Source organism: Artibeus jamaicensis, unplaced genomic scaffold (assembly GCF_021234435.1).
Source record: "Artibeus jamaicensis isolate MK-2021 breed Jamaican fruit bat unplaced genomic scaffold, CSHL_Jam_final contig_3290, whole genome shotgun sequence".
NCBI lineage: Eukaryota > Metazoa > Chordata > Mammalia > Chiroptera > Phyllostomidae > Artibeus > Artibeus jamaicensis.
The window spans coordinates 18,844-45,580 of NW_026521779.1; the positions used below are offsets into that span (position 1 = coordinate 18,844).

Sequence of the window (26,737 nt, forward strand, 5' to 3'; positions counted from 1 at the left end):
AACAATGGGAAGACAAAGAAACAATCCCCAAATGAAAGGAAAGGAGGAACCCTCAGAAAGAATGTTAAATGAAATAGAGGCAAGTCAACTATTAAATACTGAATTCAAAGCACTGGTTATCAGGAAGTTAAAAGAGCTCACAATGAGCTACCAGAAACTACAGGGGAGCTATAACAATCTCACCATGAACTATATCAACATGAAAAAGGAAATGGGAATTATTAGCAAGGGCCAAGAGGAAATAAAGAATACAATTTCTGAATTAAATAACAGAGTAGAAAGCATTAAAAATAGGGTAGATGACGGAAGATCAGATTAGTGAATTGGAGGACAAAGTAGAAAGTATCTCACAGAAAGAACAGGAAAGGGAAAAGAGGCTCAGAAAGAATGAAGAGGGATTAAGAGAAATGCAAGACAATATGAAACGTAATAATATCCGAATAATAGGAATACCAGAAGGAGAAGAAGAAGAACAAGGGATAGAAAACATATTTGAAAGAGTAATGAGAGAAAATTTTCCTAATTTGATAAAAAAAAAAAAGTCACACAAATCCAGGAATCACACAGAGTCCCATTCAAGAGGAACCCAAGGAGGCCCACTTCAAGACACATCATCATCAAAATGGCAAAATTCTAAGACAAAGAGAGAATCTTAAAGGTAGCAAGGGAGAAAAAAGAAATAACATACAAGGGAGCCCCAATAAGGTTAGCTACTGATTTCTCAATGGAAACACTCCAAGCAAGAAGAGAATGGCAAGAAATATTCCAAGTAATGAGAACCAGAGGCCTATAACCAAGGCTACTTTACCCAGCAAGGCTCTCAATCAAGATAGAAGGCCAAATAAACAGCTTCCAAGACAAAAGAAGTCTAAAAGAATATGCCTCCACCAAACCAGTCCTACAAGAAATACTAAAAGGACTGCTTTAAGGAAAGGAAGGAAAAGAGAGAGAAAGAGAAGAACACAGGTACAAAAATGGCAATGAATAAGTACCTATCAATAATAACCTTAAACGTAAATGGACTAAATGCTCCAATCAAAAGACACAGAATAGCTCCATGGATAAGAAAGCATGACCCTCACATATGCTGCCTATAAGAGACCCACCTCAGGACAAAAGACCATCACAGACTAAAAGTGAAATGCTGGAAACAAATTTACCAAACAAACGGACAAGAAAAAAAAAAGCTGGGGTAGCAATTCTCATATCGGACAAAACAGACTTCAAAAAGAGAGCCATAAAGAGAGACCCAGAAGGTCACTTCATAATACTCAAGGAAAGAATCCACCAAGAACACATTAACATCGTAAATATATATGCACCAAACATAGGAGCACCCAAATATATAAAGAAAATCTTAGAGGACTTCAAGATATAGACAGCAACACAATTATAGTGGGGGATTTTAACACCCCACTGTCAAAAATGGGCAGATCTTCCAAACAAAATATCAACAAAGATATTGCAGCATTAAACAACACCCTAGAGGAAATGGACCTAACTGATATATACAGAGCTCTTCACCCCAAAGAAGCTAAATACAAATTCTTTTCAAATGCACATGGAACATTCTCAAAGATAGATCACATGATAGGACACAAAACAAGCCTCAACAAATTCAAGAAAACTGAAATCATACCAGGCATTTTCTCTGACCACAAGGGACTGAAATTGGAAACCAACTCCAAAGGAAAAAAAACAAAGCACCCAAAATCATGGAGATTGAATGGTATGCTGTTAAACAACAAATGGGTCAAGAATGAAATTAGGGAAGAAATCAAAAAGTTTCTGGAAATAAATGAAAACGAACTTACAACAACCCAAAACTTATGGGATACAGCCAAGGCAGTCCTGAGAGGGAAGTTTATAGCAATACAGGCCTACCTAAAGAAGATAGAAACATTTCAAACAAACAACCTAACCCTAGCCTGCAAGAACTCGAGGAAGAACAACAAACGCAGCCCAGAGCAAGTAGAAGGAAGGAAATAACCAAGATTAGAGCAGAACTAAATGACATAGAGACTAAAAGCACAATTCTATGGATCAATGAATCCAGGAGTTGGTTCTTTGAAAAGATAAACAAAATAGACAAGCCTTTAAGTAGGCTCATCAAGAAAAGAAGAGAAAGGACTCAAATAAACACAATCAGAAATGAAAGAGGAGAGATTACAATTGATACCACAGAAATAGAAGGGATTGTAAGAAATTACTATGAAGAACTGTATGCCAAGAAATTTGAAAACCTAGGGGAAATGAACACATTTCTAGAAAAATATAATCTTCCAAAACTCAATGAAAAAGAAGCAGAAAATCTGAACATACCAATAACAGCAAAAGAAATTGAAGCAGTAATCAAAAAACTCCCATCACGCAAAAGCCCTGGACCAGATGGTTTCACAGGAGAATTCTACAAAGCATTTAAGGAAGAGCTAACCCCTATTCTCCACAGATTATTCCAAAAAATCCAGAAGAATGGAATACTCCCAATTTCTTTTTATGAAGCCAGCATCATCCTAATTCCAAAACCAGATAGAGCCACAACAAAGAAAGAAAACTTCAGGCCAATATCACTGATGAACATAGACGCTAAAATCCTCAACAAAATATTGGCAAATCGTATCCAACAATATATCAAAAAGATCATACACCATGACCAAGTGAGATTCATCCCAGGGATGCAAGGATGGTTCAATATTCGCAAATCAGTAAATGTAATACATCACTTAAACAAAAGCAAGGACAAAAACCACATGATCATATCAATAGACACGGAAAAAGCTTTTGATAAGGTACAACACCCATTTATGATAAAAACACTCAGGAAAGTGGGAATAGAGGGAGCATTCCTCAATATAATACGGCCATATATGAGAGACCTACAGCCAATATCATACTCAATTGGGCAAAAATTAAAAGCTTTTCCACTAAGATCAGGAAAAAGACAAGGATGCCCACTTTCACCACTTCTATTCAATATAGTTTTGGAATTTTTAGCCACAGAGATCAGGCAAGAAAAAGAAATAAAAGGCATCCAAATCGGAAAGGAGGAAACAAAACTGTCACTGTTTGCAGATGATATGATAGTGTACATGGAAAATTCTATAGACTCTACCAAAAAACTGCTCGAACTAATTAATGAATTTGGCAAAACAGCAGGATACAAAGTCAATATCCAGAAATCAAAGGCATTTTTTATACTAACAATGAATCAGCAGAAGCAGAAATCAAGAAAAGAATCCCATTTGATATAGCAAAAAGAAAAATAAAATATCTGGGAATAAACCTAACCAAGGACATAAAAGACCTGTATGCAGAAAACTACACAGCACTGACGAAAGAAATCAGGGAAGACACAAACAAATGGAAACATATACCTTGTTCATGGATTGGAAGAATTAACATCATCAAAATGTCCATACTACCCAAAGCAATATACAAATTCAATGCAATACCTATTAAAGTACCAACGGCATATTTCACAGACATAGAACAAACACTTCAAAAATTTATATGGAACCACAAACAAGCCCGAATAGCAGCTGCTATTTTGAGAAGAACAAAGTAGAAGGAATCACAATACCTGATATCAAACTGTATTACAAGGCCACTGTAATCAAAACAGCCTGGTACTGGCATAAAAACAGGCACATAGACCAATGGAACAGAACAGAGAGCCCAGAAATCAACCCAACTCACTACAGTCAATTAATATTTGACAAAGGGGGCAGTAACATAAAATGGAGTAAAGATAGCCTCTTCAACAAATGGTGCTGGAAGAACTGGACAGCTTCATGCAAAAAAATGAAACTTTGGCACAAACTTACACCATACACCAAAATAAATTTAAGGTGGATAAAAAATTTAAATGTAAGTCATGATATCATTATAGTTCTAGAGGAAAACATTGGCAGAAAAATCTCAGATATTTCATGCAGCAACATTTTCACTGATACGTCCCCTAGAACAAGGGACATAAAGGAAAGAATAAACAAATAGGATCTCATGAAAATAAAAAGCTTCTACATGGCTAAAGAAAACAGTATTAAAATAAAATAAAACCAACCATGTGGGAAAACATATTTGCCAATGATACCTCAGACAAGGGTTTCATCTCCAAAATATATAAAGAACTCATACGACTCTACTCTAAGAAGACAAGTAATCCGATTAAAAAATTGGCAAAGGACTTGAACAGACACTTCTCCAAGGAGGACATACAGAAGATCCAGAGACACATGAAAAGATGCTCAATTTTGCTAGCTATCAGAGAGATGCAAATTAAAACCAAATGAGATACCACTTCACACTGGTCAGAATGGCCATCATAAACAAAGCAACAAATGAGTGTTGGAAATGTTGTGGAGAAAAGAGAACCCTAGTGCACTGTTGGTGGGATTGCAGACAACCACTATGAAAAACAGTGCAGAATTTTCTCATAAAACTAAAAATGAATATGCCTTTTGACCCAGCAATTTCACTGCTAGAATTATATCCTAAGAACCCCAAAACACCAATCCAAAAGAACCTATGCACTTCGATGTTCATAGCAGCACAATTTACAATAGCCAAGGGCTGGAAGCAACCTAGATGCCCATCAGTAAATGAATGGATCAAAAAAACATGGTACATTTACAGAATGGAATTCTATGCAGCAGAAAGAAAGAAGGAGCTACTACCCTTTGAGACAGTATGGATGGAACTGGAAAGCATTGTGCTGAGTGAAATGATCCAGGCAGTGAAAGACAAATACCATATGATTTCACTTTTAACAGGAACCTAATCAACAAAACAAACCAACAAGCAAAATATAACCAAAGACACTGAAAATGAGAACAGGCTGACAGTGACCAAAGGAGAGTGGGGAGGGAATTTCAGGGGGAAAGGGGAAAGGTTTGCTGGAATATGTATAAAGGACACATGGACAATAATAAGGAGGGGTGGAAATGGGAGGGATATATGGAGGGCTAGGCTGTGGGCTGGGGTGAGGGTAAAAGGCAGAAAACTGTACTTGAACAACAATTTAAAATTTTTTTAAGTCTGCTAATAGGAAAAATAGATAATTCTGTTCACTCTGACTTAAGGTCTTCATATGGGCATAAAGTGAAGTAAAGTGATTCTTCATTTGGGGAAGTCTTGGAATGCACAGTATCACATCTTCCTATGTAAAAAGCATTTAAAATCGCCAGCAAGGAGGCTTCCAGTACAAATACTTGTTACTAAGCAAATCCTTAAAAAGAAGAAGTGCTGTCTCTGAGAAGTTAATTATTGGGCAAATTTGGGGAGGAAAACACCCAGACCAGAAGTTTCCTAAACCACCTCCTCCAGGGTACAAAACATACTTAAAACAGGGAGTGTTTTTAACACAGAGAGACCAAGATCAGACGTCCTCCATGGCTGGTGTCTGCACCATGAGAAACAGATGTCTGAGGCTGCTGCCAGGTAGGTAGAATTATAACAGTGACAATAGGCAGTTAAAGCTATCTGGGAACTCTCTACCCAGTTTGAAAATATTCCCTGTTCTTCTTCATATCTAGCTTGTTTTCTCACTGTTTTTATAAAAAAACAAAAGAAAGAATTTTTAAGAACGGTATTAGCTCATTGGTATTAACTCTCAAAGGAAAAGTCAGTGAAAGTCACTCCTAGGGGAAGGTGGGGATGTAACAGAGAGTTCTGATTTTACTACCTGTATTACTAGTTTAGTTCACCAGAGAAACAGCCAACAAGGTGAACAGGGTATGGATTTAAATCGCCATGCTTTACATTATATCCCCATGGATTTAAAAGCGTTGGTTCATTAAATCTGTAGGACAGGCTGGCAGGCTGGGAACCCAGGGAACACTTCCATGCTGAATTCAAGTCCAAAGTCAGTCTGGAGGCTGAATTCCTTCTTCCTCGGCGGGGGGGGGGGGGGGGGGGGGCAATCTTTTTTCTCTTTCACTGATGGGATGAAACTGACCCAGATTATGGAGGGTGATATGCTTTATTCAAAGTCTACTGATTTAACTGTTAATCTCTTCTAAAAGGAAAAAAACCTTCACAGCAAAATCTATCTACGCCAGGGTTTAAACAATTATCTGTGTGCTTTGGCCAAATTGGAAAATAAAATTGACTATCATACCACTTACATTATTTTTTTCAGAAGAACAAACAACAAAACTATCTGAAAACTCTACAACACTAAGAAAAACATCATCCTTTAGCCTATAGGTTTTGTGAGGGTCATGGAATGATTTAAAGGGCAATAACAGTGAAAGAAAAAAACAGTATTGGTGAGATCAGCTGAATTCTGATCAGTGTTTATTTCCTTTAGTGCTTACATGTTACCTAGTAAGTTAGGTGTTCTTTACATATTGTCTTCATTAGTTGAAATTTGTTTCCTGGTTTTTATAAAAATAGCCACATTTCTTATTATCTGAATTTGGAACATTATTATTCTAATGCTGAGCACGTTTTGGGAAAATCTTGTAATGACTCACAGACCTAAAAAAACTCATGAGTTTCACGGCTCATGAAAATGGACACAGACTCTAATAAGTGGTCTGTTCACTGCCTGTAGGGAACCTTTCATTCCTGTGCACCTGTCATGGCTTTCACACCACAGAGGGCAAACAAGGGCTGGGCCCTTGGTGCAGGACAGGGGGTTAGGAGCTCATCTGGAAGGAGGTATAGAAGCCACGATGCTGTACCTGGAGAGCCCACTGACCCCAGTGGCTCTACCTGCAGGAGCCTTAGTTCTCACTCCTCACCTCTCATCAGCTCCCCTCTCTCAATTCCAGGGCTCAATGCCCTGCTCATCACCATTTGAGAACTCAAACTTTAGGCTGTCTGACTCTAGTACCTATGCTATCTTTGTATACTCTGAAACTGTATGGTAAACGGGAGAAGTGATCATGGAAGAGAAGTCCTCAAAGCAGATTTCTGTCATTGCCAGAGAACATAGAACCTGGGTCTAGGAAAAGGCGCACCAATCTGAGGAGTTTCTCCTTTAAGATGTAGCACCTCCACTGGAAGATAGTGGAGTGTCTAGGATATGACCCTGTTACCAGCCGTCTGTGTGCTTTTTGTCCCTTTACCTGTAATGTCTGGGGTTCCGTGAGGACTAGGTATGTTAGTGACTCCTCAGGGAGTCTTGACACGTGGAGGGGAAAGGCCTATTTCTCCATTCCCAGTAAGGTCAGGAGCCTCCAGGAGCTGCTGGGAGCTATGGGCTGCAGAGCCAGAGCCACCTACTAAAGGGGCAATGGCTGTGCTGACAGGGGTTGATACTGGAACTTGACTTTCCTCCACTTTGTCATCTCTCTGTCTTTCTGCCCCAGGACTCTTGGTGCTGCTGCTGTTGACACGAGGAGTGGCAGCCCTGAACCCTGGAGGTGAGTCTCCCAGGCAACCCATTAGTGAAATAATCTGAGGAGTCATGCTGGAGTCTGGGGCCTCTCACCAAACAGTAAAAGGAAGGAGGCTTCTTCTGAAAGTGAGGAACAGAGATGGTCTTGTGGAGATAAGAGTAGCTGTTTCTTCCACCCTGCATGCCCAGAGTTTTGTGCCATTTTCTCTTCCAATGGCAGCCATCTCTTCCCTTCCTTCCCCTCCTCTACTGTGGACCCCTGGCTTGCAGCTGGCTTCATCCATTCCTTGAGCCTTTGACTATGGCCACCATTCACACTGCCTTTGTCCCCACACCCATGCTCCATGGACCCCTCCAAACTTTATATGTCAATTCCATCACATTCCCAGATTCAGCTCTTGACCTGGGCACCTGTCAGGTTGAGAAAATTCCCATCCTCGTTGTCCTCCCATTCCATACACCTTATTCTCAAGTCTCCTCCACTCAACTCCACCCCATCCAATCAACCTTTAAGACAGATCTCCAGCCATTGCCACCACCTGAGCACAGAAGAGGAAGAAGCCCCATTACCCAGGAAGGGACTAAACATGAATTCCCTCGGATGTCTATCCCTCCTGCTTCCTCTCATGTGCTCATGCTGAAACCCACAGCCTGGCCCTGGCACTTAGAAGGAAAATGTGCAGGTGCAGAGAAGAGAACTCTGATCCGGGGAGACCAGTTGCCTGCCCTGACTCATCATGACACTATGAGCCTTTTCAGGCTCTAAATGTCTTTGGTATAATTTCACCTATAAGTGGAACCTAATCAACAAAACAAACAAGCAAGCAAAATACAACCAGAGACTGACATAAACAACGAGCTGACAATAACCAGAGGGGAGGAGGGAGGAGGATTACTGGAGGGAAAGAAGGGATAGGGTCATCAAGGAACATGTATAAAGGACCCATAGACAAAGCCAAAGGGGGGCAAGACTAAGGATGGGGGGTGGGGGTTGGTGGGATAGGGGAGATGGTTGGGGTGAAAATGGAGACAACTACACCTGAACAATAAAAAAATATATATTTTAAACTGAAAAAAAAGATAGTGAAAAAAAAAAGTCTTTGGTCCCCTAACTGGAATGTATAGGACCATACATTCTTCCCTGTATTGTGATTCATTCTTGTGTTGCTGATTCTTATCAAGCTGCTGTTGTTTAAGCCAATAGTATTCAGCCTCTGCTCTGGGGGTCTCTGAGCTATTCAAAGGGGACCTGGGTCATTGGCATCTGTCTCTCTCATGTTTAGAGAACAGGAGGTAAGATGCCAGAAGCCCTGCTGAGCAGTTTTGTGCTGCTTCCTCATTACACATCTACAATGGGTTCCAATAAGGGGTAGGACTAGCGAGACCCCCCCCAGAGACAACTTGAGGCATCATGAAAAGGCCCAACATTAGGAGCTGGGGGAGTGCCTGACGAGGGGTGTGGGTTGTGCTTGGACCACTGTGGGATGGAAGCCATCAATGGGCAGGGGTTCAACCACCTGGCTCTAGCCTCAAATGTGAATGATGATGTCACTCTAGAGATACCCCAGCCATGACTCTTCCCATTATCTCAGCATCAAAGAAGAACTTCAATGCCATTGTCATACTGACTAGAGCCCACCCCTAAGTCCCCAGTGGTGCTATTTGGAGCTGAGTCAGTGTTTCCGTGTACCCCTCAAGGCCTGGGAAAGGGATGGAGACCTCCTCCCCACCCCATCATGAAATAGCAGAGTGTCTGAGTATAGGTGCCCTCAGGGCAGCCAGACAGCAGAGATGAGCAGACAGGTCAGTGGGCTCTGGAGCAGCTGGCTCTGACCAGCCCAGCCCCGAAAGTACCACCTAGGAGCTACTTCTTTTCTGTCCCCATGGCAGTCACACTGGAGGCCAGGATTTCTGCCCTGTGTAAACTCATGCTTTTTGGAGGTGACATTTTACCTTGTTGTGTTCCAGACACCAATGAATGTGTAGAAAACTCAACGGCATCCTGTGGAATGTATTCAGAGTGCGAGAACGGAGAGGGAAGCTACTGCATGTGTAGCCCAGGATATGGGTCTGTTTCTGAGGCAGGGTTCAGGAATGAGAGTGAGAACACATGTGAAGGTAAGGACACTGCATCTTCTGTTTCCTCATCTGTGGTGTTTGGGGCTACTCACCCTACTTTCCTCAGGCATCAGAGGACTGTCCTGGGCATCTGCCTGGTGTCCCAACTCCAAGGCTTCATGCCTCACACAGAGTCTCTGTTCCACAATTTTGGAACATCCCCCTTGTATCTTATTTTAGTAAAACAAAGAAAGGGGTGGAATTCAAAATAGTTCTATAACTTATAGTGCACTGCATTTCAACGCAATATTCCTCCTCTTCTTCATTAGTGACTGTCAGAATTAGAGCTTCCCTGCCTGGAACCCCCATGGGCTTGGCCATGTGAGGAGCCCTCTCAGACCCAGGGCCATGATGAACCCCGGAACCCTGAGCAGAAATGTGAGAGTGGAGAGATTGGATGGGGGGGGTCCTACCTTATTCAGTCTGCCTTGCCTCTGGCCAACAACCCCACCTGGAGAAGACACCTCCTGGCTCCCTGACCTGGTTCGTTGGCTGCTAAGCCTCTAGCTATTTTCCCTGAACTTCTCAACAATTCAGCTCATGGGCCTGTGGGCAACACAGATGAGGGAGACCCAGGAGGACATTGTGTTAGGGGTGGCAGGGGGACATGGATCACACCACATACACTCAAGAGTAAGATGGATGGAAGATGCTCCCATCTGGGCTAAACAGAAGAGAAGGCATCATTGTCCCAGGCTGGACCCTTTCCCAAGGAGATCAGCCCAGGTCCCATGATGACCCAGGTGATACAGGGACAGAGACGAAGGCTAAGCCCCACTCAGCAAGGCCAACAGGACTGCATCCCTAATGAGAGGCCATAGGCTGAGATGATGATAATGCCTGCCACCCCTCCCCACAAGCACATGATGTTCCCTCCAGCCATCCAGCCCTCACCCAACGCTAGCCTTGCTCAGATGTAGATTCTCACCACTTCCTGCCAGTCCAGGGGATGTGTTGTAGTGATCAGAAAAGCAGCTTTATAACACCAAGTCTGCAGGACTGGATGTGAACCCCCCCCCCCAGTTCATTGCAGCCTCACACTCACTGTCTTAGTGGCCCTTGCCTGTCTGGCTTATTGGTCACTCTCTACACCCATCTTGTAAGTCCCTTGAGGTGCCTATGTCAGAAGTCATTTTTGGTCCAGTTCCAAGAGTGGCAGAACTCTGCCTCCCAGAGTCTTGGGGATTTCCAGAACTCAGGCAGTGATCGACTTCCCTGGGGGAGGCAGGACGCAGGCCATCACTTGGGAGCCAAGATGGGTACTGCCCTGGGAACACGGCATTTCTTCTGCACTTGGTTCCAGGAAGACCCACCTTGGCCTTTGTCCAAATCCTCAAGCTGGGATTAAGGTGGCCATAATGTCCCCACCCCACCTGGGAGCTGCCCAGGCAAGCTGAGGGTAACAGGGCTGACAGGTGAGGAAACTCGGGCCATTTTTAGCCACTTCTAGACAATGCAGCATTGAGGCCACCCATTCACCGATAGGGTGGATGCCTCCATGTGAATAAGAAAAGGCACCTACTCACTGGGGAAGAGAGAGTAGAGTGAGGCTTTCACAAAGCAAATCTGTGCCATTGCCAAAGAACAAGAACTTGGGTCTGGCCAAAGACACACCAATCTGAGCACTTTCTCCTACAAGATTTATTTTCTCCATTGGGAAAGTTGAGAGTTTCTAGGATGTATCCCTGTCAGCAACAGTCTGTGTCATACGTTTAAGTATGACCACACATATGATTGTGGTCCCATAAGATTATAATGGAGCAGAAAAATTCGTATCACTTAGTGACATAGTACCTTGTGGTAATATCACAGAGCAACACATTACTCACCTGTTTGTGACGATGGTGCAAACAAACCTACTGCACTGCAGCCATGTAAAAGTATAGCACATACCATTATATAAGTACATTATACTTCATAGTGATGATAAACAACTGTTTCTAGTTACAAATTTACTAGTCTATAGTTTTTATCATTATTTTAAAGTGTACTCTTTCTACTTATGAAAAAAATGTTTGCTCTAAAACAGCATGCTGGCAGCAGCCTCATACATTTCGTGTTCACAGTTTCCTGATTGCATCATCGGCTCTGTGCTTGATTTAATCCCATGTTTTGTTCATCATGGCCCCTAGGTATAGAGGATTCACTGCTCATGTTGTCAGTAAGAGGTCACCCTGAGTGACAGATATGGACATGAAATTAAAAGTCAGTAAGGACTAGGAATATTGAAAATCAGTGATGGTCATTGTTCACCAGTCAGGCTTATCCCCGTCCGCCGTGGCTATGATCTTAAAGGGCAAGAACAATGTGATAGGAGGCTGTCAAAGAATCTGCTTTATTAAAGGAAACAAGACTAACAAAAATTCAAAAGGGCCTATATTAGATACAAAGAAACTTCTCAAGACTTGGTTTGAAGACCAGACAAAAAATCTATGTCTCACAGCACTCTGATGTTCATGGACAAGCAAAAACTTTGTTTGCAATGTTGAAAGAAAAGGCTGGGCTGGACTACAGTGTTAAATTTACTGTCAGTTCTAAGTGGTTTAAGTGCTTCCAGAATCATTATTCATTGTGTGACGTAGAAGTGAGTGGTGAGTCTGAGTGCTGATGTGAAGGCAGCTGAAGAATGTTTTGGAGACTCCAGATAAACTGACGGTGGAAGAAAATTACCTGCCAGACCAAATAGGCAAAAAGGATGAAACCTCCCTGTTCTGGAAATGAATGCCTGAAAGGACATTTATCCATAATGAGGCCAAGTCAAGGTCAGGGCTCAAGGCTTTTAAGGACAGGATAAAGGTCAGGACCATGCTACAGGCTACCAATAGAAACCCTGTGTGACCTGTCAGTGAGAGGACATCAGGCCCTTCCAGCACAGCAGTCAGCACACACTGCCAAGGCACTGCAGGGCTGTAAGAAGTCACAGACAATCCAGCCCCTCTTTCATGACTCCTTTGTAAATTGCTGTGCCAGTGAAATGGAGGAGTAGGTTAGGAGAATAGTGCTAAAATAGTAACAGAATTTAAGGTTTTGCTTATTGTTGACAATGCTCCTGGACATACCATATTTTGCAGTGTATAATGCACTCCCATGTAAAATGCATACCCATGATTTTGACCCAAACTTTCAGGAAAAATACCTTTTTATTTTAATTTTTAATTCAATTTTGTATATATTTATATTTAGAAACAAAAGCAATTATTGCATTCCAGGGTATCATTTTGCATAAGGATATCCTTATTGCTTTCTAGAGTTACACTTTTAATGCAGAAACATAAGTAAAAGAATTAAAAACATTTATATAGATACAAATTAGTAGTACCTATATATAATGTGCTTCCTTATTTTTCCCTCAAAAATTTGGGCAAAGAAGTGCACATTATGCACAGTAAAATACGGTACTCCTTTTAATGGTGATCTTCTTTCTAATATCAGTGTGGTATTTTGTCTCCCAACACCACCTCTTTAATTTAACCAATGGTTGAAAGAGTTACAGCAGCTTTTAAGCCTTGCTGCCTGAGGAGGAACTTTGCCCACGTTATTGCTGCAGCTGAGGAAGACAGTAAGGAGACACTGACGCAACTGTAGAAGGGTCACAACACCTGTGACTGCAAGAACCTTGCGTGGGCTTGGGGTGATGTCACTAACGAGTGTATGAATGGCATGCGAAAGAAGACATCAGGAGGTTCGTGTATGACTTCAAAGGACTTGCTAAGAATGGGGAGGCTGCAGAAATCAACAAGGCTGTGAATGAGATGGCAAACAACTTAACCTGAGCGTGGCAGAGGAGGACATGGGGGAGTTTGGAGCTCCTAGAGGTGGGTTCCGAGAACTGACTAATGAGGGGTTTGGGGAACTGGAACAGGAATGCAGAGCTGAAGAAGAGTCAAGAGAAAAGGAAGTGGAAGGAAAAGAAAAAGAAGAACCCCTAAGAAGATTTACATAGAAGCATTTAGCATAAGTTTTTACAGATCTCGACATGCTTTTTAAAAATCTTTGAAAATATGGACTCCCAAGACCAAAAGGCTTTCACTGATAGAGAGGAAAGTTCATGGTGCAGTTTCCGCTTCCAAGCAATCTGTGATGAAAAAAAGAAACAAACCAAGCAAGTCACTGTGAACATATTTCTGAACAGAGTGACTCCTCCTCCAGAAGAGCCTCAAGAAGATCCTTCAGGAAGTGTTCCTGAAGACATTGTTACTTTAGGAGATGACAACTCCACCTCCCAGTGGGACGAGATGAGGAGACAGAGGCAGTGATGTTGATGATCCTGACCCTGTGCAGGCCTAAGCTAATGTGTGTGTTTGTGCCTGAGTTTTTAACAAAAAAGTTTAAAATTTTTAAAAATGATTTAAATAGAAAAAAGTGTTTATATAATAAATATATAAAGAAAGAAAATGTTTTTGTACAGCTGTACAATGTGTGTGTGTTTTAAGCTAAGTATTATTACAGATAAGCCAAAAAGATTTAATAAAGTAAAAAAGTTACAGGAAGCTAAGGTTAATTTATTGTGAAAGAAAGAAAAATTTTATCAATGTAGTGCAGCCTAAGCATACAGTGTTTCTAAGTCTGCAGTAGTGTGTGGTGATGCCCCAGGCCTTCACATTCACTCATCACTTACTCACCGACTCACCTGAACAACTTCCAGTCCTGCAGGCTCCACCCATGGTAAGCGTCCTATTCAGATGTACCATATTTTAAATCTTTTATGTCATATTTTATCATACCTTTTCTATGCATACATCAGTTGAGACACACAAACACTAAGCATTGTTGCCTCCATCTTAACTGGCACATGATTGTATTCTGTCCCCATACTTGTGCCACCTGAGGTTCCACGAGGAAAAGTGTGGGATAGAGGGAAAAGACTAAGTATTCAATTCCAAGTAAGCTACAGGAGCCTTGGGGAAGCTGCTAGAAAGCTGTGAGATGCAAATCCAGAGCCACCTACTAAGGAGGCAATGGCCAAGTGTACAGGGCTTGAAATTGGAGCTCAACTCTCCTCTCCTTGTCACTTCTCTATCTTTCTGCCCCAGGATTCTTGGGGCTGCTGCTGTTGGCATTGGGATCTGCAGACCAGAATGCTAAAGGTGAGTCTGCCCAGCCAGAGGTGTTAGTGATGGAAGACAGAGAGTGCATGCCTTTCACCAACAAGGGGAGAAGGGAGGATATTTTGCAAGTGAGGCTCAGAGATGGTCCTCTAGAAATGTGAAAAGCTATCTCTTTTTCCTTATATGTTCAGATTTTTTGGAGGTCTTCCACTTCTAATGACAACTGTCTTTCTCCCCCAACTTCTACTCTTGAACCTCCAGCTAACAGCTGGCTCCCTCCATTTCTTGGGCCTTCTGACCCTATCCCCACATCCTCTGCCCCCCCCACAGCCTCTGCCACCACAGCCTCTGACTCCACAGCCTCTGACTCCACAGCCTCTAGCCCCACAGCCTGTGCTCGCTGGTGCCCCCTGCACTCCACATGTGTCAACGCCACTGCCTGTCACTGCCTTCTGGGATTCATCTCTTCATCTGGGGAGATCGTCACCAGCCCCATGGAGACTTGTGATGGTACAGAGGCTTGAGGGGGTGGAGGGCATACAGTGATTGTGGGGGGAGGTTGTGGGGCATCCAGAGCCCTTGTCCCTGAGAGCAGCACAGGAGCACTTTGTCAAGGATAAGAGAGGTGGCAGGGCAGGGAAGGAGGAGAGAAGTGGGCAATCAGGTTTTCATGATCAGTAGGTAAGTGCTGAGAGCTTACACAGTGGAGCTTGGTGGTGTGGGTTCAAAGTCTAGCTCTGCCACCAACTAGCTCTCTGACATTAATGAAATTATATTTCCTCTCTTTGCCTCAGTTTGCCTGTCTGTAAATTGGGGATAATCACTGTACCCTCCCTACATACATGGAGATTTAATATTTACCTGTGTAAAGAACAGGTAAAGACTTGTACAGATAAAACTCCCAACAAATGCAAGTTATTATCACTGTTATTCTTATTACCACTGCACAACAAAAGGGAAGAAATAATGGAAGCAATGTGACGAGAGGAACACCAGTGCCTGGAACCTCAGGCTCCCCACCAGCTCAGGCTCACCAGGAATCCTGCCCACTCATGATCATGGTTGCCCACTCAGACCCAAGGCAGCTCCTTGATTCAGGAAGAACTAGTTGGTTTTCTTTCCAAACCATTTTTCCAACCCCTCACTCCCTACCTCGGCAAACCACATGTGTCTATGTGTTAGTTTTTTTAGATCCTACATGTGAGATTATATAGTATTTGTCTTTTTCTATCCTATTTCAGTTAACACAATGCTCAAAAAAATGTATCCATGTCGTTATAAATGACAGGATTTCCTTCTATTTTATGGCTGAATAATATTTCACTGTACACACACACAACATCTTTATTATCTATTCACTCATTGATGCATGCTTAGGTTGTTTCCATGCCTTGGCTATTCGAAATAATGCTGCAATGAACATGGGTATGCAGGCATCCTTTTTAGTTAGTGTTTTGGATTTCTTCCAAAAATAAATGCCCACAAGTGGAATTGCTGGGTCATATAATAGTTCTATTTTTAATTTTTGAGGCACTTCCATACAATTATCCATAATGGCTGCACCAGTTTACAATACATTAACAGTACACAAGGGTTCTCTTTGCTCCACATCCTCACCAACACTTATTATTTCATGTTTTTATTCATAACAGTCGTTATAAAATGTTTGAGGGTACAAATATTTTATTATGGTTTGGTTTAAATTTTTTTTATTGATGTCCCAATACAGTTGTCTCCATTTTCCCCTGCTCACCCACACCCACCTCCCACCCTCAATCCCACCCCTCCTTGGCTCCATCCATGGGTCCCTCATTCAAGTTCACTTACGTCCCTTTCTCTTTTTTCCCACATTACTATGGTTTTAATTTGCTTTTCGCTAGTGATTAGTAATGTTGAGCAACTTTTTATTTACCTGTTGGGCATTTAAATGCCTTCTTTGGAAAATGCCTACCTCATCCTCTGCCAACTTCTATATTGGATGTTTAGGGTTTTTTCTATAGAGTTATATGAGTTATTTATATGTATTGAATGTTAACAATTATCAGATATATGATTTGCAAATATCTTTCCACTAAATTGTACATTGCCTTTTCATTTTGCTGATGGTCTTGTTGCTGTGCAGTTCTTAATTTGAAATACTTCTGCTTGTCTATTTATGTTCTGAAGTCAAACCCAAAAAATTATTTGGGTTTTTTTGTCGAGTAGCTTAACCCTCATATTTTCTCCTAAAAGTCTTATGGTTTCAGGGTAGCATCCTTTTTTAAATGATCATAAGTGAGCTCAAGAGATTGAGTGATTTATCCAAAGTCACAGAATTAATAAGGTGGTACAACCCAGACGTCAGTCTAAAATTAAAGAATTTTTACTCTTCAATAGCACAGCATCATCAAAGGAACTTATGTTATTAAAAATGGTTACAGTAGTCTTCCTGGCTAATGTGGCTCAGTTGGTTGGAGCGTTGTCCTGTAAACGAAAAGGTTGCAGGTTCAATTCCTGGTCAGGGCACATGACTAGGTTACACATAGGAAAAGCAACTGACTGATGTTTCTATCCCTCTCTCTCTCTCCTTCGTCTCCCCTTTCTCTAAAATCAATAAGCATGTCCTCAGGTGAAGATTTTTTTAATGGTTACAATAGTAAATTTTATGTTATGTGCACATTTTACCTCAACAAAACAGGAGTGAAGGTGGGGAAGGAAACTACATGATGTTTACACCAGGAAATACCACTGATATACTCAAAATGGTCTTAGGTAAATATTTACTGCTAATAAAACACTCCTAATATATTTGAAGCAATGAGAAAAAAAATTCCTAAAATTTCCCTGGACTCTTTGTGGTGGACTCATGGGTAATTATTTTGTCTTCAATTTTTATGTTTTCTTGGTTTTCCTAAGTATCATGTTGTTATTTAATATTAGGAGAAAAGGTTGTTTTTATTTCATTATTTTTCAAGTACAGTTTTCTGTTTATTTCTCCCATCCCAGCCCATCCCGCCCCATTCTCCCCACCTCCCTCCCATTTCCACCACCCTTAGTTCTTGTCCTTGTGTCCTTCATACTTGTTCCTCCAAATCCCTCCCCTTTTTTTCCCTTAAATTCCCTCCGCTCTCCCCTCTGGTCACTGTCCCCCTATTCTCTATTTCGGTGTCTTTTGTTTTGATTCTGCTTGCTTGTTTGTTTTGTTGTTTAGCTTCCTGTTAAAGGTGAGATCATATGGTATTTGTCTTTCAACACCTGGCCTATTTCACTCAGCATAATGCTTTCCAGTTCCATCCACGTTGTTGCAAAATGTAGTAGCTCCTTCTTTCTCTCTGCTGCATAGAATTCTATTGTGTATATGTACCACGATTTTTTGATCCATTCATTTACTGATGGGCACCTAGGTTGCTTCCAAATCTTGGCTATTATAAATTGTGCTGCTATGAACATTGGGGTGCATAGGTTCTTTGAAATTGATGTTTTAGGGTTCCACGGATATAATCCTAACAGTGCAATTGCTGGGTCAAAAGGCAGGTCAATTTTTATTTTTCTGAGAAAATTCCATACTGTTTTCCATAATGGTTGTACCAGTCTGCAATCCCACCAACAGTAAACTAAGGACCCCTTTTCCCCACAACCTCTCCAACATTTGTTGTTTGTTGCTTTGTTTATGAGAGCCATCCTGACCAGTGTAAAGTGGTATCTCATTGTGGTTTTCATTTGCATCTCTCTGATGGCTAGCGATATTGAGCATCTTTTCATGTGTCTCTGGATCCTCTGTATGTCCTCCTTGGGAAAGTGTCTGTTCAACTCCTTTTCCCATCTTTTAATTGGGTTATTTGTCTTCTTAGAGCGAAGTCGTGTAAGTTCTTTGTATATTTTGGAGATTAAACCTTTCTCTGTGGTATCGTTGGGAAATATATTTTCCCATACAGTTGGTTGTCTTGCTAGTTTAATGCTGTTTTCTTTAGCCATGCAGAAGTTTTTTATTTTTATGAGATCTCATTTATTTATTCTTTCCTTTAGATTCCTTCCTCTAGGGGACATAGAGTAGATATGTTGCTGCGTGAAATATCTGAGATTTTCCTGCCCATGTTCTCTTCTAGGACTTTAATGGTGTCACTGCTTATATTTAAGTCTTTTATCCACCTTGAATTTATTTTGGTGTATGGTGTAAGTTTGTGCTCAAGTTTTATTATTTTGCATGTAGCTGTCCAGTTCTCCCAACACCATTTGTTAAAGAGGCTATCTTTACTCCATTTTATGTTACTGCCCACTTTGTCAAATATTAATTGACTGTAGAGAGTTGGTTTGATTTCTGGGCTCTCTGTTCTGTTCCATTGGTCTATGTGCCTGTTTTTATGCCAGTACCAGGCTGTTTTTTTTACAGTGGCCTTGTAATACAGTTTGATATCAGGTATTGTCATCCCTCCTACTTTGTTGTTTTTTCTCAAAAGTGCAACTGCTATTCGGGGTCATTGATGGTTCCATATAAATTTTTAAAGTGTTTGTTCTACATCTGTGAAATATGCCATTGGTACTTTAATAGATATTGCATTGAATCTGTAAATTGCTTTGGGTAGTATTGACATTTTGATGATGTTAATTCTTCCAATTCATGAGCATGGTATATGTTTCCATTTGTTTGTGTCTTCCTTGATTTCTTTCTTCAGTGCTGTGTAGTTTTCTGCATACAGGTCTTTTACCTCCTTGGTCAGGTTTATTCCCAGATATTTTATTTTTGTTTTTGCTACATTGAATGGGATTTTTTCCTTGATTTCTGCTTCTGCTGTTTCATTCTTGGTATACAAAAATGCCTTTGATTTCTGGATATTGACTCTGTAACCTGCTGTTTTGCCAAATTCATTAATTAGTTCGAGCAGTTTTGGGGTAGAGTCTATAGGGTTTTCCATGTACACTATCATGTCATCTTCAAACAGTGACAGTTTTGTTTCCTCCTTTCCTATTTGGATGCCTTTTATTTCTTTTTCTTGCCTGATCACTGTGGCTAAAACTTCCAATACTATATTGAATAGAAGTGGTGAAAGTGGACATCCTTGTCTTGTTCCTGCTCTTAGTGGAAAAGCTTTTAGTTTTTGCCCATTGAGTATGATGTTGGCTGTAGGTCTTCATATACAGCCTTTATTATATTGAGGAATGCTCCCTCTATTCCCACTCTCCTGAGTGTTTTTATCATAAATGGGTGTTGTATCTTATCAAAAGCGTTTTCCGCATCTATTGATATGATCATGTGGTTTTTGTCCTTGCTTTTGTTTATGCGATGAATTACATTTACTGATTTGTGAATGTTGAACCATCCTTGCATCCCTGGGATGAATCTCACTTGGTCATGGTGTATGATCTTATTGATATATTGTTGGATGCGATTTGCCAATATTTCGTTGAGGATTTTAGCGTCTATGTTCATCAGTGATATTGGCCTGAAGTTTTCTTTCTTTGTTGTTGCTCTATCTGGTTTTGGAATTAGGATGATGCTGGCTTCATAAAAAGTTTGAGAGTTTTCCATCCTTTTGGATTTTTTGGAATAGTCTGTGAAGAATAGGGGTTAGCTCTTCCTTAAATGCTGTGTAGAATTCTCCTGTGAACCCCTCTGGTCCAGGGCTTTTGTGTGATGGAAGTTTTTTGTTTACTGCTTCAATTTCATTTGTTGTTATTGGTCTATTCAGGTTTCCTGCTCCTTTTTTATTGAGTTTTGGAAGATTATATTTTTCTAGAAATGTGTCCATTTCCCCTAGGTTCTCAAATTTCTTGGTATACAATTCTTCATAGTAATTTCTTACAATCCCTTCTATTTCTGTGGTATCAATTGTAATCTCTCCTCTTTCATTTCTTGTTGTGTTTATTTGTGTCTTCTCTCTTCTTTTCTTTTCTTTTTTAAATTTTTTTAAATTTATTTTTTAATGATTATGCCATTACAGTTGTTCTATTTCCCCCTTCATTCCCCTCCACCCTACCCCCCGTCCCCACCATTACCCCCCTTCAGTTTATGACCATGTGTCTCAAGTTCTTTAGATTCTATATTTCCCATACTATTTTTGCCCCCCCATCAATTTTCTATCTACTGTCTATGCTACTTATTTTTCTGTACCTTCTCCCCCCTTCTCCTCCTCCCACTCCCCTGTTGCTAACCCTCCTTGAGATCTTCATTTCTATATTTCCACTCCTGATCTAGCTGTCCTTTTAGTTTGCTTTCGTTTTAGGTGTGGTTGTTGATAACTGTGAGTTTGCTGTCCTTTCACTGTTCATGTTTTTTTAACTTCTTTTTCTTAGATAAGTCCCTTTAACATTTCATATAATAAGGGCTTGGTGATGATAAACTCCTTGAATTTGATCTTCTCGGAGAAGCACTTTATCTGCTCTTCCATTCTAAATGAAAGTTTTGCTGGATAGAGCAATCTTGGTTGTAGGTCTTTGGATTTCATGACTTGGAATACCTCTTTCCAGCCCCTTCTTGCCTGTAAGGTCTCTTTGGAGAAATCAGCTGACAGTCTGATGGGAACTCCTTTGTAGGTGACAGTCCCCTTAGCTCTTGCTGCTTCTAGGATTCTCTCCTTCATTTTAATCTTGGCTAATGTAATTCTGATGTGCCTTGGTGTGTTTCTTCTTGGGTCCAACTTCTTTGGGACTCTCTGAGCTTCCTGGATTTCCTGGAAGTCTATTGCCTTTGCCAGATTGGGGAAATTCTCCTTTATTATTTGCTCAAATAAGTTTTCCCTGGTGGCTGTTCCTTTCCCCCTTCTGGTACCCCTATAATTCAGATGTTGGAGCATTTAAAGATGTCCTGGAGGGTCCTAAGACTCTCCTCATTTTTTTTTTTTGAATTCTTGCTTCTTCACTCTTTTGTGTTTGGCCATTATTTGCTTTCTTCTGGTCCACTCCATTGATTTGAGTCCCAGTTTCCTTTTCATCACTATTGGTTTCCTGTGCAATTCCATTCATTTCAATTAGTTTCGCCTTCATATGTTTCTCTAATTTGTGGCTATAATCAACCAGTTCTGTGAGGATCCTGGTCACCAGTGTTTTAAACTGTGCGTCTGAGAGTTTTGCTATTTCTTCATTGCTTAGATGTATAGGCTCTGGGGCTTTGAGATCTTCTTGAGCCATTTTTGGTCTGTTCGCGCCCATTATGTTTGAGGAGTGGAGCCTTGGACTCCCAGGTCGCTGGGTTATGACGCTGTATGTGGAGGCGGGGTCAGAGCGGGGAAATGGTGGCTCCCTCTGCTGCTGCTGGCCATGGGGCCTGCTCAGTCCCATAGTCTCACTGCCCACTCCCTCACTTGTCTATCTGCACATGACTGTGCGACCACAATCAACCCGCAGCCCTAGTCTTTCGCTGTTTCCCCACAGTAGCTCGCAGAGTTGCTTACTAGGTCCAACCCTGAGCCTGGGTTCCGAGCGCCTGAGTCCGTCTGACTGAGTTTTCCTGTGCAACCCTGCTCCAACAGCTGCTGGTTTCACCCCTCTTACCCTTCAGGCTGAAGAATTTGTTGTTATCAGACTTCTGAAAAGTTCAATTTTCTGAGTTCTGGCTGTGTTTCTGTTACTAATATTTAGTTGTCTATAAACTTGGTTGTGAGAGAAAGCAGGGCATCTCCACCTATGCCTCAATCTTGGCAGAAGTCTTCCTTCTTTTCTTGATGAGCCTACTTAAAGGCTTGTCTATTTTGTTTATCTTTTCAAAGAACCAACTCCTGGATTCATTGATCCTTAGAATTGTGCTTTTAGTCTCTATGTCATTTAGTTCTGCTCTAGTCTTCATTATTTACTTCCTTCTGCTTGCTCTGGGCTGTCTTTGTTGTTGTTCCTTGAGTCTTGCAGGCGTAGGGTTAGGTTGTTTCTTTGAAATGTTTCTATCTTCTTTAGGTAGGCCTGTATTGCTATAAACTTCCCTCTCAAGACTGCCTTGGCTGTGTCCCATAAGTTTTGGGGTGTTGTAAGTTTGTTTTCATTTGTTTCCAGGAACTTTTTGATTTCTTCCCTAATTTCATTCTTGACCCATTCATTGTTTAATAGCACACCATTCAGTCCATGATTTTGGGTGCTTTGGGTTTTTTCCTTTGGGGTTGGTTTCCAATTTCAGTCCTTTATGGTCAGAGAAAATGCTTTGTATAATTTCAATTTTCTTGAATTTTTTGAGGCTCATTTTGTGTCCTATCATGTGGTCGGTCTATCTTTGAAAATGTTCCATGTGTTGAAAAGAATGTGTATTTAGCTTCTTTGGGATGAAGGGTTCTATAGATATCAGTTAAGTCCATTTCCTCTAGGGTGTTGTTTAATGCTGCAATATCTTTGTTGATATTTTGTTTGGAAGATCTGTCCATTTTTCATAGTGGGGTGTTAAAATCCCCTACTATAATTGTGTTGCTGTCAATATCTTTCTTGAAATCCTCTAAGATTTTCTTTATATATTTGGGTGCTCCTATGTTGGGTGCATATATATCTACGATGTTACTGTCTTCTTGGTGGATTCTTCCCTTGAGTATTATGAAGTGACCTTCTGGGTCTCTATTTATGGCCCTTTTTTTTGAAATGTATTTTGATATGAGAATTGCTACCCCAGCTTTTTCTTCTTGTCCATTTGCTTGGAAAATTTGTTTCCAGCATTTCACTTTTAATCTGTGATGGTCTTTTGTCCTGAGGTGGGTCTCTTGTAGGCAGCATATGTGTGAGTCATGCTTTCTTATCCATTCAGCAATTCTATGGTTTTTGACTGGAGCATTTAGTCCATTTACATTTAAGGTTATTATTGATAGGTGCTAATTCATTGACATTTTTGCACCTGTGTTTCTCTCTGTCTCTCTCTTTTCCTTTCTTTCCATAAAGCAGTTCTTTTAGTATTTCTTGTAAGGCTGGTTTGGTGGAGGCATATTCTTTTAGACTTCTTTTGTCTTGGAAGCTCTTTATTTGGCCTTCTATCTTGATTGAGAGCCTTGCTGGGTAAAGTAGTCTTGGTTGTAGACCTCTAGTTCTCATTAGTTGGAATATTTCTTGCCATTCTCTTCTTGCTTGGAGTGTTTCCATTGAGAAGACAGTAGCTAACCTTATTGGGGCTCCCTTGTATGATATTTCTTTTTTCTCCCTTGCTGCCTTTAAGATTCTTTCTTTGTCTTGGAGTTTTGCCATTTTAATAATGATGAGTCTTGAAGTGGGCCTGTTTGGGTTCCTCTTGATTGGGAGTCTGTGTAATTCCTGGATTTGTGTGACTTTTTCTCTCATCAAATTAGGGAAATTTTTTCTCATTACTCTTTCAAATATGTTTTCTATCCCTTGTTCTTCTTCTTCTCCTTCTGGTATCCCTATTATTCGGATATTATTATGTTTCATATTGTCTTGCATTTCTCTTAATCCCTCTTCATTCTTTCTGAGCCTCTTCATTTTCTTGCTCTTTCTGTGAGATGATTTCTACTTTGTCCTCCAACTCGCTGATCATATCTTCTGCTTCATTGATTCTATTTTTGAAACTTCCTCTGTTTTCTTCAATTTGAAAATTGTATTCTTTATTTCCTCTTTTCCCTTGCTGATAGTTTCTATTTCCTTTTTCATGTTGATGTAGTTTGTGGAGAGTTGATTGTAGCTCCCCTGTAGTTTCTGGTTTCTCATTGTGAGCTCTTTGAACTTCCTGGTAACCAGTGTTTTGAATTCAATATCTGATAGTTGATTTGCCTCTATTTCATCTAACATTCTTTCTTAGAGCTCCTCCCTTTCTTTCATTTGGGGATTGTTTCTTTGTCTTCCCATTGTTTGTGAGACTCTTCTTGTTAGACTCAGCTTCTTGTTCTGACTCCCTGGGTTTATTGTGTGAACTTTTGTGGTAGAATACCTGTGAATTTCAGTGGTGCAGGCTCCTTCAGGTATCTTGATGTTCTCCGTTTCCACCTACTCCTTTTTTTGTGTGTGTGTAATCAGTTGGAGGGGGAGGCCGAATTGTTTATGACAGCAGATGAGTATTTTATGGTAGTTACAATCACATCCAGTAAGGAAGAGATAGACGATCTTTAGGCTATATATAACGTTAGCGGTAATCTTCAACCCTACTTGCCACTTTTACAAAAGGATGGACAAAAGATAAGCTTCTTGTTGGGGAGGGAAGGCTTGTGAGTTGAGACTAGAAAGCAGTGAGGTTGCAGACGGTCAGATTTTGAGGTAAGGTGAGAGTAAGGAATAGTAGATAGGTGTATTGTGTGAGCAAATAGAGTTAATTACTCCAGTAATAGAATTCAGGAACTTGTAAAGTGGGCTAAGATCTGGGAGATTAGTTGTGAAGTGCTTACAGTTATATAGAACAGCTATTATTTACAGTAATATTAGAGCAACAATCCTGTGACCAACTCTATGAGATCAGTCTGAATAGGGAGTGTAGAGCTTCGGGTAGTGTGCTAAAGGAAAACAAGAGGCGTATGGTATAGAAAATTAGAAATACATTGTGGAGGAAAGAACAGAGGAGACCTGTCAGATAATACAATATAATCTACCAAGACTAAGAAGCCTATACAGGAGGAGGAGGAATACAAAGAGACTATAAGAGAAGTGAGAATAATGAAAAAATAATACAAGTATGCAGGAACAAACAAAAGAAAACAGGACAAAAAAAAGGCAGGAGAAGGGAGAAAAAAGCAATAAGTTTGGGAAGAAGGGAAGAAGGACTAAAACAGGAAAAAGGAAAGAAGAGGATCAAAGTATTGAAAGATAAAGCAATAATAAAATTCAAAATAAATGAGATTACAAAAAAAAAACCCCACAAAACAAAACAAAAAAACTTCCCTTGTTGGTTTTAAACTGTCCAAACCAGTTTTTCTCGTTGCACCAGGACCTCTCTGTGGGCTGTGTTGCCAGTGTGTGCCAGCCAGGCTACCAGACTGGGATGCCTGGTTCCCTTGCTGTCTGGTGAAATACTTCCTTGCTGCCAGGCTGGGTGGTAAGCAAGCCAAGCCGTCACAGGAGAGCACCTCAGTCAACTTTCAAAAAATATATAATAATAAGAAAAAAGCCTCCCTAGACAGACTGCCTCTCAGCCCAGCCCAATCTCCAGCCGGACCAGTGGCAACAATGCACCTTTCAATTCTCCAGGGCTGGCAACCACCGAGTCAGCAGATGAACACGGCCCTTTGTTTTTGTTGCTCTCTGCTCTCTGTGTAAACTCAGTCACACAGGCCTCTGCCTGGCACTGCCCAGACTTGGGGGGAGAACATTGCTGACCCTAGCTGGTTGCCTACCGAAGCGCTTGGTACCCCGGCTCAGGAGAGGGATGCCTCCTGCACCGGTCTCAGCCCCACTGGACCCCACTGGGGCAGCCATAGCGCTGGGGCCACCCGGCCGCAGGCGCCGCTCCTGCCTCCACTCGACTCCCCCATGCGCCACTAACCTGCTGCTGACCAGAATCTCAACGTCCATCACAATTGCTGCTCTCCCAACTTCATAAATGCTGTGGGTCTATTACTTAATTACGCTGTTTCTCAGTAGCTTGGCCAGGCTTTTCACCCACGTGTACGGGAGCTGGAGTATGTTTGGTCCTACTCCGTCGCCATCTATAGTAGTTCTTGAGAAAAGTTGATTTATCAGATAAAAAGATGTTGTTGTGACTAGTGCCCAGCTCATCTGTGACCCTAGAGATATTCCTAAAGGTCCTTTGTGCATTCTCATGTGTGTGTCTCATGGAAACTTGTAGACTGGATATACTCGGAGACTCCTCTCCTGCTACTAACGTGCCTGGGTTCCAGCTCCTTGCTGGAAGCACACTTTTCGGGTCCGGAAATTTCCCATCCTCATGACTTCCCTTCCACAAACCATCTTCAGAGCTCTCCTCCACTCTATTCCACTCCATTTTATAAAACTTGAAGACAGATCTCCAGTCATTGTCATGGACTGAGAACAAAGGAGGGAAGTCCTATTGCCCCTGTGGCGAACCCACAGGAATCCCTCAGGTGTTCATCTCTCCCACTTCCTCTTGTGTCCTGGGGCTAAAACCCACAGCCTGTGCCTGGGGCCTTAGAAGGGAAATCTGCAGGTGTGGAGAAGAAACTCTGACCTGGGGGATACCGGTTGGCTGCCCATCATAACACCATGAGAGTTTTCAAGCTCTAAAGTCCTTGGCTCCTTGGTTGGAATGTACTGGGTCAAACATTCTGTCCCTGCATTTTTAATTCATTTTATGTCCCTGGTTTTTACTGACTTGTTGTTATTATTGTTACCCAGTGGTGTCCAGCCCCTGCTCTGGGGATCCCAGAGC

At 41.3% G+C, this 26,737-nt stretch overlaps 1 protein-coding gene across 7 annotated transcripts in view; it reads left to right on the plus strand.

The window, feature by feature from the left end:
* The first annotated feature begins 5,334 nt into the window (after positions 1-5,334).
* The window catches only part of LOC119056036 (adhesion G protein-coupled receptor E2-like), a 37,269-nt gene continuing 15,866 nt past the window's right edge, over positions 5,335-26,737 (plus strand). For 3 of the 7 annotated variants that reach the window (XM_053663803.1, XM_053663804.1, XM_053663808.1), the window contains exons 1-5: positions 5,335-5,439; positions 7,317-7,370; positions 9,314-9,463; positions 14,497-14,550; positions 14,842-15,021. In XM_053663803.1, the coding sequence (XP_053519778.1) occupies positions 5,391-5,439; positions 7,317-7,370; positions 9,314-9,463; positions 14,497-14,550; positions 14,842-15,021 (487 nt within the window). In that variant the 5' untranslated portion in view covers positions 5,335-5,390. The remainder of the gene's footprint in view (positions 5,440-7,316; positions 7,371-9,313; positions 9,464-14,496; positions 14,551-14,841; positions 15,022-26,737) is intronic. The other 4 variants (XM_053663805.1, XM_053663809.1, XM_053663806.1 and 1 more) reach the window with 4 other exon arrangements.